General features: G+C 36.3%; 1 protein-coding gene across 1 annotated transcript; it reads right to left on the bottom strand.

Moving 5' to 3' along the window:
* Positions 1 to 8,951: 8,951 nt before the first annotated feature.
* LOC118909880 (olfactory receptor 4K15-like) lies at positions 8,952 to 9,878 on the bottom strand. Its single transcript, XM_036880655.2, has one exon. The coding sequence runs from the start codon at positions 9,876 to 9,878 to the stop codon at positions 8,952 to 8,954; it is 927 nt and encodes a 308-aa protein (XP_036736550.2).
* Positions 9,879 to 17,311: the final 7,433 nt, after the last annotated feature.

The following is a 17,311-nucleotide window of genomic DNA, read 5'->3' as shown; positions in this document are numbered from 1 at the left end:
AGGGCCCTACCCAATAAACTTAAGATGTGGAAGAGAGAGAAAAGATTTTTTTCCCTCTTGTACAATTGTTAATTGAAGCATCATATAACAGCACGAACAAATTTTCCAGAGTTAACCCATACACTGAGTTTGGTATTTAAAATTTCCACAACTTTTTTATATGGTTTTACTACATAGGGATGTATTTGTGAAGAAATACACAGCCTGTATTTGCATGTATATTTAATTCTTTTCAATTTGCTCTGTTCCACTCAATAGTTTGCTGGGAATAGTGACCAACAGCAATATGAATAGTTTTGTTAGTTCATTTTGATGCTTCAATTTCCTCATTGTTTGAATACATTATTTGTCAGTTTTTCATGAAGACCCCTGAGTTTTTTCCAATTCTTGCTATTATGAACAATGTTAAAATGAACATTAGTGTCAAAGACCTATACTCTGAAAATTACAAGACACTCAGAGAAATTAAAGAAGATACGAATCAATGGAAACACATCCCATGCTCATGGATAGGAAGAATTAATATTGTCAAAATGGCCATCCTGTCTAAAGCAATCTATAGATTCAGCATAATTACTATCAAAATACCAATAGCATTATTCAACGAACTAGAGAAAATCATTCTAAAATTCATATGGAACCACAAAAGATCTCAAATAGTCAAAGCAATTATGAGAAGGAAGAATAAAGCAGGGGGGATTATGCTCCCCAACTTCAAGCTCTACTACAAAGCCACAGTGATTAAGACAATTTGGTACTGGCACAAGAACAGACCCATAGACCAATGGAAGAGACTAGAGAACCCTGATATAAACCCATCAATATATAGTCAATTAATATATGATAAAGGTGCCATGGACATACAATGGGGAAATGACAGCCTCTTCAACAGCTGCTGTTGGCAGAACTGGACAGTTACATACAAGAGAATGAAACTGGATTATTGTTTAACCCCATACACAAAAGTAAACTAGAAATGGATTAAAGACCTGAATGTAAGTCATGAAACCATATAACTCTTAGAAGACAACATAGGCAAACAACTGAATATAAGCATGAGCAACTTCTTCCTGAATGCATCTCCTTGAGCAAGGGAAACAAAAGCAAAAAAGAACTCATGGGACTACATCAAACTAAGAAGTTTCTGTACAGCAAAGGACACCATCAACAGATCCAAAAGGCATCCTACAGTATGGGAGAATATATTTGTAAATGACATATCCGACAAAGGGTTAACATCCAAAATATATAAAGAACTTACACGCCTCAACACCCAAAAAGCAAATAACCTGATTAACAAATGGGCAGAGGATATGAAAAGACAGTTCTCCAAAGGAGAAATTTGGATGGCCAACAGACACATGAAAAGATGCTCCACATCACTAATCATCAGAGAAATGCAAATTAAAACCACAATGAGATAGCACCTCACACCAGTAAGGATGGCCAACATCGAAAAGCCTTAGAACAATAAATGCTGGTGAGGATGTGGAGAAAGGGGAACCCTCCTACACTGCTGGTGGGAATGCAAGCTAGTTCAACCATTGTGGAAATCAATATGGAGGTTCCTCAAAAAATTCAAAATAGAAATACCATTTGGCCTGGGAATCCCACTCCTTGGAATTTACCCAAAGAATACAACTTCTCAGATTCAAAAAGACACATGCACCCCTGTGTTTATTGCAGCACTTTTTTACAATAGCCAAGATATGGAAGCAACCTAAGTGTCCATCAGTAGATGAATGGATAAAGAAGATGTGGTACACATACACAATGGAATACTATCCGGCCATAAGAAAGAAACAAATCCTACCATTTGCAACAACATGGATGGAGCTGGAGGACATTATGTTCAGTGAAATAAACCAGGCAGAGAAAGACAAGTGCCAAATGATTTCCCTCATTTGTGGAGTATAACAATGAAGCAAAACTGAGGGAACAAAATAGCAGCAGACTCAGAGACTCCAAGACTGATCTAGTGGTTACCAAAGGGGAGGGGTGTAGGAGGGCAGATGGGGAGGGAGGGAGAAGGGGATTGAGGGGTATTATGTTCAGTACACATGGTCTACCAAACCATGGGGGATCATGGGGAGAACAGTGTAGCACAGAGAAGGCACATAGTGGATCTGTGGTATCTTGCCGCACTAATGGACAGTGACTGCATTGGGGCATGGGTGGGGACTTGATAATATGGGTAAATGTAGTAACCACATTGGTTTTTCATGTGAAACCTTCATAAGAGTGTGTATCAATCATAGCTTAATAAAAAAATTTTTTTAAAAAAAGAACATTAGTGTGAGCAAATATGTGCTAGAGATCTCCCGAATGTATTTTTAGGAGAATAATTGCCAAGTAATAAAGAATACAAATCTTCAACATTATATTTTCAGATTATCCTACAAAAATGGTTTAATGTGCTTCTATTATGTTAATGTGTGTGTGCAATTTAAGTAGTAGCTTAAAACCTATACATGCTGAAGTTACTCTACAAGAAGATATATCAAAGAAATAATCAATCTTCCCAAGTTTTCTTCCGCCTGCTACTTCTATAGCTTTTCTTCTTCCTTCCTAATTACAACCCTTAAATAGAATTCGTGCCTCATATCAAATTTACCGAGTATCATAATTCTTCCAAGTGGTAAAGATACCTCAAGACAAATGCTGGGCATAGAAGCCACAGGGCATAAATATGCAAAGAAGTAAAAAGCTAACTTTTTCAAACAATAAGGCTTCTCTCTCACTTACCAACTTCACATTTCCCTGTATGGCCCCGGAAGATGACTGGTTAGCCAGAGACGGGTAAGATTCCTCAAGGGAGGAACAACCTAAGACAGGCACAGTCGCAGGGGGGCCATCAGGTGAGAAATTGGGGATCAACAGAGGTGAGGCTTAGAACCTCACCCCCCCGTTCTGAGAGAAATCTTCTGCATACGTGGATGTTTTATTGCCCTGGTCTAGCTTGGATTAACACATAGTCTACAGGCACACACCTGATCATCTACATGTGCTCTCTTACAACACTAAACTATGTTTTCTACCTTTATCTTGTATCTACCTACCACTTCAGCATTTTATTAAAAATAATAATAATAAAGAGAGAAATGTGGTATCCACATATAAATCAAGTATAAAAACCAAATGAGTATTCATATTTGAACTGACTGTTTATAGTTCATAATGCATGAGCAAAACCGAAAGTTTCTGTGATGACTGCCCTTGTACTGTTCACTATGTAACTTATTCATTATGTAAGAATTTGTTCTACATGTAAAAACTTGTTTGTTATGCCTCAGAAGATTGGAGACTGACAAAAATTAGGCTTGGGGTGGAATAATGATTGTGCATTGAGCATTGACTCCCCTATACAGAATTTTATTGTCGTTAACAACCATTTGATCAATAAATATGAGAGATGCCCTCACAAAAAAAAAAAAAAAAAGGACAGACTTCCAATGGTAAAATAAATTAGTAACCGGGATGTAAGGTATAGCATAAGGAATATAGTCAAGATATTGTAACAGCCTGGTAGGGTGATAGCTGGAACCTAGAATTATGTATATAAATGTTCTACCACTGTGTTGTACACTTGAAACTCATGTAATGTAATACTGTGTGTCAACTACCCTTCAATAAAAAATAATTATTAAAAAAAAAAAAAAAATGGTTTAATGTGTCTGCACTTAGTTTTTTGCTTCTCAGTTCTGAATTCACACCTCATTATATGCTCTCTGATGAACAACAGAATTCCTTTACGTATTTCTCCTTGAAAGTGAGCATTGATGTTAACCTTTCTCACAGGAGGGAACTGGAAGTCCGTTGCCAGAGGTAAAGATTTTCCTGCTAGTTTAGGCATGGACAGGGATCAGTGGTGTAAGCATGAGAACATGCAATGGAGCATAACCCAGAGACCCAAACGTGACCTGGAAGCCACAGTCTGTCAGTAACCTTCCCACAGTCCTGTGTGAAAGGCTCCTGCCGTGCCAGCACCTGGACTCCCTTTGCAGGCACACCCCACTGGTCTCTGATCACCTGCCACCCCACCACCTGCACAGGGGTGTCCTACTGCTCTCCCAACTGTGGGGGACCGGCTCCAACCTAGCCAAACCAGTGAACTTCTTTACTAACAGGTGAAATGAGCCTCCTTCTCCAATGTGTTTGAGTCCCTGTCAAGACTGTCCTTCCTTGGGTACTCTCCCTCTGCCCTGGGCAACAGAGAGACTTCATATAGTTACTCTTTTATTATAGTTAATACTTCTTTATACTAAACTTTTTAACCTGCTGGTGGTTTCTCCTTCTAATTTGATCCATAGTGGTACACACTTCTGTCAACTGCATATCAAAAGCTCCTATTGTTCTACATGCTTGCCAACACTTGATTATGTAAAATATATTGATTTTTACCAATTCTTAATTGGTAAAAAATAATACTATTGTGATTGTTACTGGCTTTTCCTTGGCTGTTAGTGATCAGTAGCTTGTCAATTTAGGTTTCTTCTGTGAAATGCCTGTTTTTAACAGTAGCTGTTTTTCTTATTCACAGAACCCAGGCTAACTTTGTTCAGTCTGAAGTATGCCTACCTATGGGAAATGAACTATAACAATGCAATGTATTTCTCCCACACGTTAGATGTAGTCTATTGTGTTTCAACTCTATAGAAGCAGCAAATTTTGCTGCTTGATACATTTGTTGAAATCTCTGATGATTGTGGATTTCCTGCTTTTTCCTTCTAATTCTTTACACATTTTATACATGTTGAGGCTATGTCATTAGCTATATATACAAGTTTAAGAGGGTAACACAGTCCTGGAGAGACTTTCCTATAACAATATAATCTCACCTAAATATTTCCTGGTAATACTTCATGCACTAAGTACCTTTTGATTGATATTAGCCTAATATGCCTATCATCAACTTTCTTTTCTTAGGTTTTTCTGGTACATTCTTACTTTTTTTTCTTCTTCAAATTTCTATTGTCATATGGTTTAGTAAGAATTAAAAAATTGAAGTTTATCCTCAAAAATAAAAGCTGGTAAATTAAGTCACATTCGATTCTCCTCTTCCTCACTGTCTCTTATGATCCTTTTCCCCCATCCCTCTCCTACTTGTATTTACTTGTAATGTCTTATGCTTTGTTTTTACTTTTCCTTCGTTCTTGCCTTCAATTAAGTGTATTGAGTTTTGTCTCACTTTTGTTTCCTCTACTACGTTAGGAATCTTTTACTTTATTTTTATTTTAGCAGCTCTCCTTACAACTTGAACATGCATACATGACAAAACAAGTTAAAATTAGTCTGGTGTTTTTATTCCCCTACACACATACTTCAGGTGGGAGCACTTATGTCCATCTGGCTGGGAGTGGGGTGCTGTTGGTTTAGTCTGTTTCTCTTTGTTGTTCAGAATGAGTAAACTCTGTTGTTCTGTTTCAGTTCACTGATTCATTGCCTTCTCCATTCTGCTGTTGTGCCCATCATTGAATTTTGGTTGTTTTTTTGTTTGCTTGGATTTTGCGTTTATTTTTCAGTCATTAAGAAAATTTGCATTTGGCTCTTTGTATCTTCTATTTCTTTGCTAAGATTTCCTATTTTTTCATTTATTTTAAATGACTCATAATTGCTCACTGAAGCATTTTTCGGATGACTTCTTTAAAATTTGTTGGATAATTCTAACATCTCCATCACTGCGGTGTTGGCATCTATGATTTTCTTTTTGCATTCAAGTTGAGATTTTCCTACTTTTTTGTATGATGATTTTTAATTGAAATCTCAACAATAGTGATACTTTATATTAAGGCTCCAAACCTTATTCAAACCTCCTGTTTTAGCTGATGTTTTTACATTGCTCTGACAGGTGAAGACAGAAGGAACACACTCTTGTTGCTGCCTGGTGGGGGTAGAAGTCCTGTCTCCCAGCTCTGGTGCTCTTACCATGCACGGGGAAGGAGTGGCTGCTGCTGGGTGGGAGTGAGGGCCCTGGCTCCTGGAGGCCTCCGTTGCTGCTTCCCTGGCGGGGAGGGATAAGAGCGCCTTGTTACTGCTACCCCCTCACGCTGTGGGAGGGACTGCTGAACACAGTCTGAAAAATATGGAAGTTCAGCCCCCTGCTCTGCCTCCTCTGACACTTCCTTGGGTGTGGGGGCATTGGGGCACCTTGCCATGTGCTGGCGAGGAGTAGGAGCCTCAGCCACCCAGCTGGCCTTGGTGTGGGTGAGGTGGGACCAGACTTTTTTCATGGTGTTTGGATGAAGGAGAGAAGTTGTATCTTCTATTTCTAAAAGTTTTCTGTCTTGCTAGGCTGCGCCTTTCCTGGCCCTTCGGCTGCAGGAGGGCATTTTGTTAGGGGGTTTTGTCTGCTCTCAGTGTTTCTGAGTTTTTGGCTGCTTTTGTCATGTTGTGTCATGTCTGGATCCCTATCCAGTCTACCTTCTCTGCATCTCTCAGAGTGTTATAATGTTTGTTTTATACATAATGTTCTGTGATTGTTATTACATTTAGTGGGAGGAATACGGAAAATTGTGTCTACTATTCCCATGAGCAAACATCAGCAAACATACTTTTCTTTTATGATAGTGATATGTTCTCCTTTTTTATTTGCTTTGTATATTTATCATTTTAAACATATTTGCTTCATTATATATATCCAATAGATTTATTACTGATTTAGGAGGGGAGCAGGAGGTTCGTCTACTGTTTATTCTGTCTGCTAACTCTTGTTCATTGTGGATGGGCTCCCCATGTGCTTTGTGAATTTAATTACGAACTCAAGTTCAGCTGAACATCATGTGTCTAAATCCTGTGGCCAGTTTTGAGGCCATGGCTTTTGTTTTTGCATTTGGGGCTTTGCTTTTTCAGATGGCCCCAAATTGACCTTAAGTTCCCAATAGCTGATGTTGATTTTTCAAGTTAAAGCTCTTCTGACTGTACAGAATATAAATCCAAACTCCAAACTCTTAATATGGGCAATCCCATGATTATGGTTTTCAAGAGGAAGCCATTTTTCTATCATAGAGTAGGCCAGTGGGAGTAAATGTTTGGTCTTTACCTTGTTCTCCTCAGTACCATCTTCTAGTCCACACCTTCACTGAGGGTCTCAGATCCAAGAGACCCCCTTCTGCCCCACTCTCCTGCACAGACAGAATTTCCCCCTAATAAGTGACCACTGACCATCATTTTCATGGCCTGCAGTCACCAGTCACTTCCCATCCACTCTCCTCTCCCAAAGCTTCCATTATTTCAGATCCCCTGAGGTCATTTAATTTAAACAACACATCCAGAATTCACAGGTATTTTTATAAGGAAAGTTTTCAGATTACCCAAATTTCAATATTGTCAGTAATAGAGGCATAATCTTTTTTTTCTGATCTATAGATATTTTGTGAGGACCAAATGAGGTGACATTAAAGATACAATTTATAAATTATATTGTGACCATTGAATATGTGTTTGGCTTTTTCATCATTGTTATCACCATCAACCTATGACACAGTCTTGTATTAGCTTTCTTTTTTAATTTTATATTTCAGAAAGAAATCAACAGAGTCTTGCAGAATGATAGTTATGAATGAGAAAAGTGAGTCAAAAAATTTTTTTAATGTACTGGATATTAAATCGTATTCTGTACTACCATTTCTTCCACACTCTCATTTCCAAAAACATAACTTGACTTTGGGTTATGGCTTGTCTCAAACACTACAAGTCAGGAGTTGAAGTTACTTGTGTCATTTCTTCTACTTGCTGATTATGAATGTGTTTCAACTCACTTAACTTGTATGAATTTGACTCTCAGTTTTCTAATTGTTGAGAGTTAAACTATGAGTAAGAATTAAATATTAAATGTAAGGGTGCAAATGTAGCCTTATTCTTTTGAAAAGTCAAAACAATTTTGTACTTTTAGAGAGCTTTGAAAAAATGTATCCTGAATTACATTTTATTAGTAGGTATAGATCAGACAGCATGACCTGGAGATGTCAAGAAGATACATAGAGTAAAAAAATATATTTAGCACTGTTGGTGAAAACCATTTACTTAAGTATGGAGAGAGATCCATTTTTGTGTGTAGTCATTGAACCAGTAGCTTTGAGTATCAATTCTGAACTTTAATTTAATACACTGATTGAAAAAACATTAATTGTCAGTTTAAGTTTTAGTATTTATAGCATAATTAATGTAAATATATGAACCTGTTTGGTTTCTGAGTTCATGTAATGAGTTCTGCACAGTAATATATTTGCTCTTCGGTCACGGTATCTGGGTGGTTTATAGTGAGAGATCAGATCAAGGAAGTACCACCCCTATACACAGAAAAAAGCCTCCATCTATTCCTTAGTTCAGAGAGAAGTAGTTTGAATAACAAGGAAGATCAGTGTGTGTGCTTGTATAGATTTACAGAGACAGAGACAGAGAGAATGAGGTCTATAATCAGAAGCTGCATTCTGTCACCTAAAAATGGTAAGGAAATGGTAAAATGTATGACAATACCTACCTCTAATTTGTAATACCAAGTAAATGATGACTAGAACATTAGTGCAAGTTAAGTACTATTCTAAATCTCTAAAATATGATTTAAATACCTTACATTACTTTAGTATATCATACATTTTCATATTTATCAAGTTAATCAGCAGAATCATGAATTCGATGGATACGTTTTATAGGAAAAAGTTTTATTATTATAAATAATTTTTAAATTATTTAAATTATAAATATTATTATAAATAATAAAGTCTGAATCAAATAAGAGTGATTTCTTAAGCAAAAGACCAGGAGTCCAATTCTTCTGTAATCTAAGATGATTTGTTTACTAGTATAAAAGCAAATGCTGTAAAAAGGAAGAAAATATGTCCTATGATATTTCAGACATAATAGGAATTCACAGAGGAAGGTACACTAACCTGGTTTTTACTATAGGTTTTATTATAGGCTGTTATTTATTACAAGGGAGAGCTGGGAGACTGTCAGGTACTGATTTGTCGACTCCTTAGTTTTCTCATGGCTGACACTACCTCTTTATTTCGTAAGGTGTAGATCAAGGGGTTTAAGAGAGGGGTGAAAACAGTATAAAATATTGAAAGAACCTTATCCACTGGGAGGTTGCTAAAAGGCCAGGCATAAATGAAGATGCAGGGTGCAAAGAAGAGGGTCACCACAGTGATGTGGGCAGTCAGGGTGGCCCTTGCCTTGGCCATGCCCGCTGAGGAGCGCCGTCTCACAGTGACCAGGATGACTGTATAGGAGATCAGCAGGATAATGAAGGAGCTCATGGCCATTAGGCCACTGTCTGAAAACATCAGTACCTCAAGAGTAAAGGTATCAGTGCAGGCGAGTTTGATAACCAGGGGCAGGTCACAGAAAAAACTGTCCACTGTATTGGGGCCACAGAATGGAAGGTTTACTGTGAAGGCCAGCTGACTTACTGAGTGCAGAACCCCGATGAGCCAGCAGCCAAGCACAAGGCCTGTGCACTTGCACATGCTCATGATGGCTGCGTAGTGCAGGGGTCGGCATATGGCTACGTATCTATCATATGCCATGGCCACAAGGAGCATCATTTCACCACCAGCAAAGACATGCAGAAAAAATATCTGAGCCATGCAGCCCTCAAAAGAGATGGTTTTGTGCTCCAATAGGAAGTCAACAATCATTTTGGGGGTGGCAAAGGTAGATAGACACACATCAATGAAGGAGAGGTTACTGAGCAAAAAGTACATGGGTGTGTGTAGTACAGGTTCAGAGATGACAGTGAGCACAATGAGGAGATTCCCCAGCACAATGGATAAATAGAAAAGTGTAAAAAATGCAAAATAGAAAAGTTGTAGCTCTCGAGAACCTGAAAGACTGTGCAGTATAAATTCTGTCACTCTTGATTTATTTCCTTGGTCCATGATTTCATATTTTTGAGATCGGATCAGAAATGTTCCTGTAAAGTGAAATGGAAATAACATCATAGGATTGTGAGAGTAAATTAGCCAAGCCAAGCCTGCTCTCAAATTCCATGCAACCTAGTTATGGATTTAGAGCCTCATAAACACACAGAAACACGTTGAATGGATTTATTTTGTAATGTCTCTATAACCGTGGCTTTCATCTCTGCATCCCAGCATAATAGTTATATTCTAAAAACTCAAGTTTATACAATTTTTAAATTCCTGAAAAATGGGAAGGTTAAATTCTGTAGTCATACAGACAGGTTTCAAATGCTATCTTTTGTAATTCCCAGCGATGTGACCTTAGGCAAGTTAACTGAACTCTCTGTTCTTCAGTTTTTGCCTCTGTGAATTGGGAGATTTAATAGTATATGCTTCCTAGGATTTTTGCCAGGATTAATAGAGTTGTAAATACTCAGAACAGTTCCTGGCTCACAGAGATGGTCAATAGATGTTAGGTATAATACCTTTATTCCATCTATGATACAAATATTTGTATGTAAATTAGTACATAAAATATCAAAGTATGTATTCATTCTACTTAAGAGAAAAGCTGTTTCATGTACTTTAGTGGCAACTATTTACATTTAAGCATGTTAATATTTTAATTAATCATTAATATAACATTTTAATGTTTTTAAATGAGGAGTGTGTGTAACTTTCAGTCAGTATCAAGTACAAAAAAGGGCACCATATATGACAGTATTGTCAGTCTCCCCTATCAACTTATGTAAACAAAATCAGTTTATGATTCTAAAGGAAGTCATATTTTATTCTTTGATTTTTTCCATAGTTTAATGTTAGAGATATGTTCGATATTTGTTGATCCAGATATACAAAAAATACAATTTTGAGCACAATGAGGAGATTCCCCAGCACAATGAATAAATAGAAAAGTGTAAAAAATGCAAAATAGAAAAGTTGTAGCTCTCGAGTACCTGAAAGACTGTGCAGTATAAATTCTGTCACTCTTGATTTATTTCCTTGGTCCATTAGTTTCATATCAGCTAAAAAAGAAGTGCATTTATCTTATTGTGCAAACTAATTATCCCTGTGTAGTTTGGAGAAAAGTAAAAAAAAAAAAATGCTTAAGACACCCTGATTCATTCCTCTGAGAAATAGTTCTATTTTGATAAGATATAAAGTTTGAATTGAGTGTGTAAATTAACTTATAAAGGATAATTCTAAAGAAACTAAACAGGATGCATAATAAAGTAACATAAGGAATGCAGTAACATAAGGAAACATGTTTACCATGTCAACACAGTACTTTAATACCATCTTTTAAATATATTTGCATTTTTTATTTTATAGATGTTTCCTATTTTCCCTATTATTAATATATAGTAACCTTGATTTTATTTAACTAAAACTTCATGGTTATATGATTATTGATTTAGGATACATCATTATAATTATGCACCTCAACAGTTTTTGATTTATTGTACCAAAACTTATCTCACTTAAATGATCTCTGAAACTGTCCACTTTTTACCTCACCCTTTCTTGACAGTATGTTATATTGCATATTTTTATTTGCTTCATGAAAATGCATCTTATTGATGTTTCAATCATTTACTGATTATTAGTGGAGTTGACCACTTATTCATGAATTTGTCATTTGTAGTTTTTTACTCCTCAATTGCTCTCCATGTCTTTTGCCCATTTTTCTACTGAGATCTTTGTCTTTTAATACATACTAATGAAGACACTTTCTCTATTAAGGTATTACCTTTATAAGTACTGCAGAAATATTTTAGTTTGCTCTTTTCCTTTTAATTTTATATGCTGTGTTCTCAATAAAATTGTTTACATAAATAAATTAATATCTATAATTTTCCCAAATGGTTTCTGACATTGTTATATTGCTTAAAAAGTTTTTAACAATCATTTATATTAATTATTTTTAAAATATAGCAAAAAGGCTTATTAATAAATTTAGTATTGAAAAATTTCAATATTGATGGTAAAGAAGAAGTTTATTAAGTGAGTGCTTAAGATGGAAGTTTGAGAGGTCTCATCTTCAAATGCCACCTTTTATTGGACAAAGAAGGGTGCCAGTGTTGGGTGAGAGTGGTTTTGAATGATGACATTTCTACAGAAATCAAAGCCTTATACTAAAGGAAATTAAATTCTGTCATAGAAATTATAACTGTAATTAAAGGGTTGAAGGATGGTAGGGAATGAAGTTTTCCAGCATGCTTCTGAAATAACTCCATGGGATTTCTGTTTTATCTAGTCAGTCATTTTTCTTAATAAGGCTAGGAGCCTTATAAATAAGCCAATCTGTTTAATTGTAAATATATTATCCCTAACTTTAATCTCTTAAAATAATCCAAACCTTAAACATGGATTTTTTAGAGAAAGATAAAAATAGAGGTTCCACTGAACAGAGGGCAGTGAAAGACATTCTTGTTTGTTACCCAAGGGAGGACCAGTACCAGCTAATGCAATTACCTGTTGAATTACCTTAGTTGAATAAAAAAATTACCTTAGTTGAATAAAAGTTTATTTTACTCCTCATTTAATTGTTATTGATTTTAATATAAGAAGGCTAGAAATATAATCTCTCAAGTAATTGAATTTTATTAAATAGTACAGAAATCAAGCTTTTTTCCTCATCACAGCTAAGCCTGTGTCTTACAAAATCCCTGTTTATGAAGATAAAAAATAGTTGCCAAATTAATAAACATTTCAGTAATGATCATATGAATAACTGTATGCATGCATGAATGAATACAGTACAGTTTTAGCAGGCAGAATAATGACTGATTAAATATAAATTTTTAGGTTATCGTTCTGTGAATGTTTATAGACAAAAACCTAAGCCACGGAGGTAATATACTCACAATAGTTAACTGGATTTTTTAAACATCAAGACATGAAAAAAATTTTTTTAAGTCCAACCCTTGTTCTATCATCTTGAAACCATGCTTCACAAGGTAACAGGAAGGATGAGAGAAAGGAAAGAAGAAAGGAAGGGAGGAAAGGAGGGAGGAAGGAAGCATTTTCAGGCATTATATTTCTTCTTCGTATCTCTGCTAATTTGCTGAGCATCGATTAAGTCTTCCAGACACTAAGATAAAACTCTTCACTTGATTCATTTGTCTCAAAATTCATCAACACATTCCCTCTATTTTGTAGTTGAGAAATAATGCAAAAATTAATGTGAAAACAAAGACATTGAACATCTCTAGAGCTAGGCTAGAGCTGTACTTAAGAATCTATTTTAAATTGAGAACTTTGAATACCACAAAAACTATTGCATGTTATTAATTTTAGTGAAATTTCATAAATGATAGGGAACAAGAGAATATTTTAATATAAACAGAGTTCCTGGATCACTCAGTTCTATAATTCCTAAGAAAGATACACAGTGCTTAGGCTGTAGAACTAGGAACCAGACCAAATCTTAATCCAAATCTCTGCCTTTGACTCTTTAATTTTGAATAATTCCCTACATAACTCTATGTCCCATAAAGTTAATAGGAATCTTATTGAAAAATATATGGATGTTCCTTTCTGTCCCAAAGTTTTTATAAGGTAAATTAAAGATTAAAGAAATAAAAATCCTTGAAGGAAAAATTCCTAAGAGAACAACTGAAAAGCATGTACAAAAGAGTAGATGTTTTCCTGAAGAAAGTGAGTTATGGAGATTTTTATGCATGTGACTTTTTCTGAGCACAATTATGGACTTTACTCATCAACTAGCTGAGTCACTGAGCCTGTACACAAATAATAAAGGATCTCTGAAAGTTTAGAGCCTGAAATAATTGCTATAGTTCACTCTAAGTGAAAAATGACACAGTGCACACTGTTTGTAAATTAACCATCACTCATTTTTAATTAGAATAATAAAGAATGCCATTAAAATAACAGACTGAAATAACTGAGTGCAATTATTTTTTTCTTTCACTAGTTTGTCTATGTGAAAACATTTTTTGGTTTAATCTATTTACTTAGAAATGATGGGGGAGTGTGTGTGAATATACATTTATGTATATGTATTTATGCATAATGCTTGACTCGGTCATTTCCAAAACACAGCATCTGTGAAAATCTAGAAGCTATTAAATACACAATATAACTGAATTCTTAATATTTACATTTTTAAGTTTTGGGTGAGATAGTTAGACTTCATTTCTTGTGTACTCATTATATGCTAAGAAATCTGTAAGACTATAGATAGAAATATAGATATATAGGTATATACAGAAGTTTAGAGTATGTATCTATATATTATAGTTCTATCCTTATGTTACTGAATCTCAAGTTAAGTAATTGTCCTGGCCATATGGCAAGCAAGTGACAAAGCTGGAATTCATTGTAGAAACTGTTTGCTAAGCATTCTAATATAGCATGCTGTCATAATTAAAACATGTATGTGCCTACATATGCAAAGAACTAATTGAATTTAACCAAATATATTGGCCATTCACTCTGCATTACGTGCCATATAACTGTTAGAATAAGCTTAGGGATAATGATGCCCAAGTCTGCAGAAGAGGGCCTGAAGTTTAGTGGCATTTACAACAATGAATTCATCTTAGAACACTAAGAAGGATCTCAAACATGGAAAAACAAATTCAATTTCATTTCCCAGAATTGAAAACAAAAAAATTGTATTAAAATAGTTCATCTACAGACAGGTATTTGAATGGCAGAAATATTAAAACTTACGTGAGTCATTTATTCAGTTGCCATACAGACTCACTAAGAGAGTTGGAATCTGTCCAGTCTTTTCATATCAAAAGTTCCACATGAATAATCTGAGATGAAATGAAGATACAAGAAATATGTTGTTCTCATACGACATGCAATACTCCTTGTAACTGCTCACACTTTATTTAAAAGGAAGCAAAGGTAAAAATGTATTTCTCATTGATGAATAATTTTGTCCCAGTGGGGCCATAGTTAACAAGCCCTTTTATATTATAGACTGGCAAATAACATTTGTGTCTAGGGATTCAGCCCTATAAAAATCATGTCCCAATCTATTTATATACATTCGTTGTTTTAATGCCCTATTATAACTAGCATTGAACTAACTTTCTGTGAAAATTTATGCACAGTCAAGATTTCTGGTGTTTTCTAGACTTGTAATTCAACTCTCATAGAGTAACTTTTACTCTCTCTGCAGATTCAGTTCAGTCCTAATTACTACTATTAACATTTCTGTGAAATACGTATTGCTTCAAGCCACAACCAAATTACTGTAGTGATAGGTATAGCAAAAGACTACAATATTGCAAAACTAATAAGTCACTCAGGCAAAACAGAGTATTTTTTGTCTGCATTCCCCAGTGAAATTTAATTCAGAAATATGTAAAAATTTGATTTATCTGCTGCATACAAAACCACAGAATAAGAATTCAAAAATGAGTAAGACAAAGTGCTATCTGTAATTAGCTTGCACTTTAGAAGGGCAAAAAAAGAATAATAAAGCATAAAATGTGAATACAAGAGCTTACATATTATAAAACAAGCACAAACGAAATTACATAGGTGTTGAACATTGGGAGAGATTATATTTTGTTGGAAATATTAGGAAAGAGAGAAGCACAAAGAAGTAAAAGTAGGGTTGAGGAGAAGAAGGAGGTAAATATATGAGTGTCTTGCCGATGGGTTTCAGCCACAGGCAAGTTCTCTATGGATTCAATGTGACCAAAGAAATTGACAGCAAAACGTTCTTTGTGGTAAAAGGGTTTATTACCCAGCTTGTTCTCCTGGCTGTAGGTCATGCACTAGCGTCTCTACCTCCACCCAGAGCACTGAGTCGAGCTCTCTATATAGCTCAGTAATAGCTTATTGCCTAAAGGTGTGGAAATGGTATCCTAGCAACAGGCCAGTTACATCATCAGGTGGTTTAAGTTCAGTGAGGATCCTGGTCATAGGAACCCCAACTTCTCCACACTTCACCCCTCCAGGATTCTCCTCTTACAATCTACATGCTTCCAATCTTCCGCAATGGTTCCTGTGCAAGAAAGCTGGAGCATAGGGATTAAAGATGGCGGCGTGAGAGGAGAGACAGAGGCTTCCTCCTAAAATTGGATACAATTAGAAAATTTAATTGGCGCAACTAATCCTGAGAGAGCAACAAGAAAGAGGACGGTGTCAGACTGCATACACTTGGAGAAAAGAGCAGACCTCACCCAACAGGGTAACATACCAGACCTGTGGCTCTGTGGGACCCGAGCCCATCCCCCACCCCAGCTCACGTGCGGGAGCAAGAGAAACAGAGCAGGGAGGGAGTGGAAGGCTTGGGACTGCTGAATACCTAGCTCCGGAGATCTCTTCTGGGAGCAAAAACCTATATTTCATGGTGCTTTCATGAGACTCGCATGACTCTTGGATTGGAGAGTTAATACAGGAAGAATTCCTGGGGAGACTGGGATTTCGGCCACTTGTAGAAAGAAGGGATCCATATCCAGCTGCCCTGGGACAAAAACTTATACCTGTATGCTCCGCCCACTGGTTCAGGCAGTGGAGACAGGCAAAGCAGCCGGGAAGCGGGGAACAGCTCATTCCTCACCCCAGGCACCAATACCGCTCCCCTGTGACCCACAACATTGCTTCAGGGGCTGAGCAGCTCCAGAGACTGCAGCTTCTGGACACTAGAGGGCAACATATACAAACATGAAATGCCAAAGGAACCTTGTCCAGAGTAAAATTATTAAAACAACTCCCAAGAAAGATTTAAATGATATGGACCTCATGACTCTTCCTGAAAGGGAGTTCAAAATAAAAATCAACAACATTCCAATGGAGGTACAGAAAGACATCCAAGAACTCAAGAATGAATTCAGGTCAGATATCCAATCATTGAAGAGCACGATAGAGGGTATTAAAAGCAAGTTGGATACGGTGGAGGAGACAATAAATGAAATGGAAACTAGATAAGAGGAATACAAAGAAGCTGAGGCAAAGAGAGAAAAAAGGATCTCTAAGAATGAAAGAATATTGAGAGAACGGTGTGACCAATCCAAGCGGAACAATGTTCATATTATAGGGATACCAGAAGAAGAAGAGAGAGAGAAAGGGCTAGAAAGTGTCTTTAAGGAGGTAGTTGCTGAAAACTTCACCAATCTGGGGAAGGACATACTCTCTCAGGCTATGGAGATCCACAGATCTCCCAACACAAGGGACCCAAGGAAGACAACAACAAGACACATAGTAATTAAGATGGGAAAGATCAAGGATAAGGACAGATTGCTAAAATCAGCCAGAGAGAGAAATAAGATCACATACAAAGGAAAGCCCATCAGGCTAATGTCAGACTTCTCAGCAGAAACCTCACAGGCTAGAAGGGAGTGGCATGATGTATTTCATGCCATGAAGTAGAAGAGCCTGGAACCAAGATTATTTTATCTGGTGAGACCATCATTTAAATT

The sequence above is a fragment of the Manis pentadactyla genome, chromosome 11 (assembly GCF_030020395.1).
Source record: "Manis pentadactyla isolate mManPen7 chromosome 11, mManPen7.hap1, whole genome shotgun sequence".
In the NCBI taxonomy this organism is placed as follows: domain Eukaryota; kingdom Metazoa; phylum Chordata; class Mammalia; order Pholidota; family Manidae; genus Manis; species Manis pentadactyla.
This window is presented reverse-complemented; position numbering and strand designations above follow the sequence as displayed.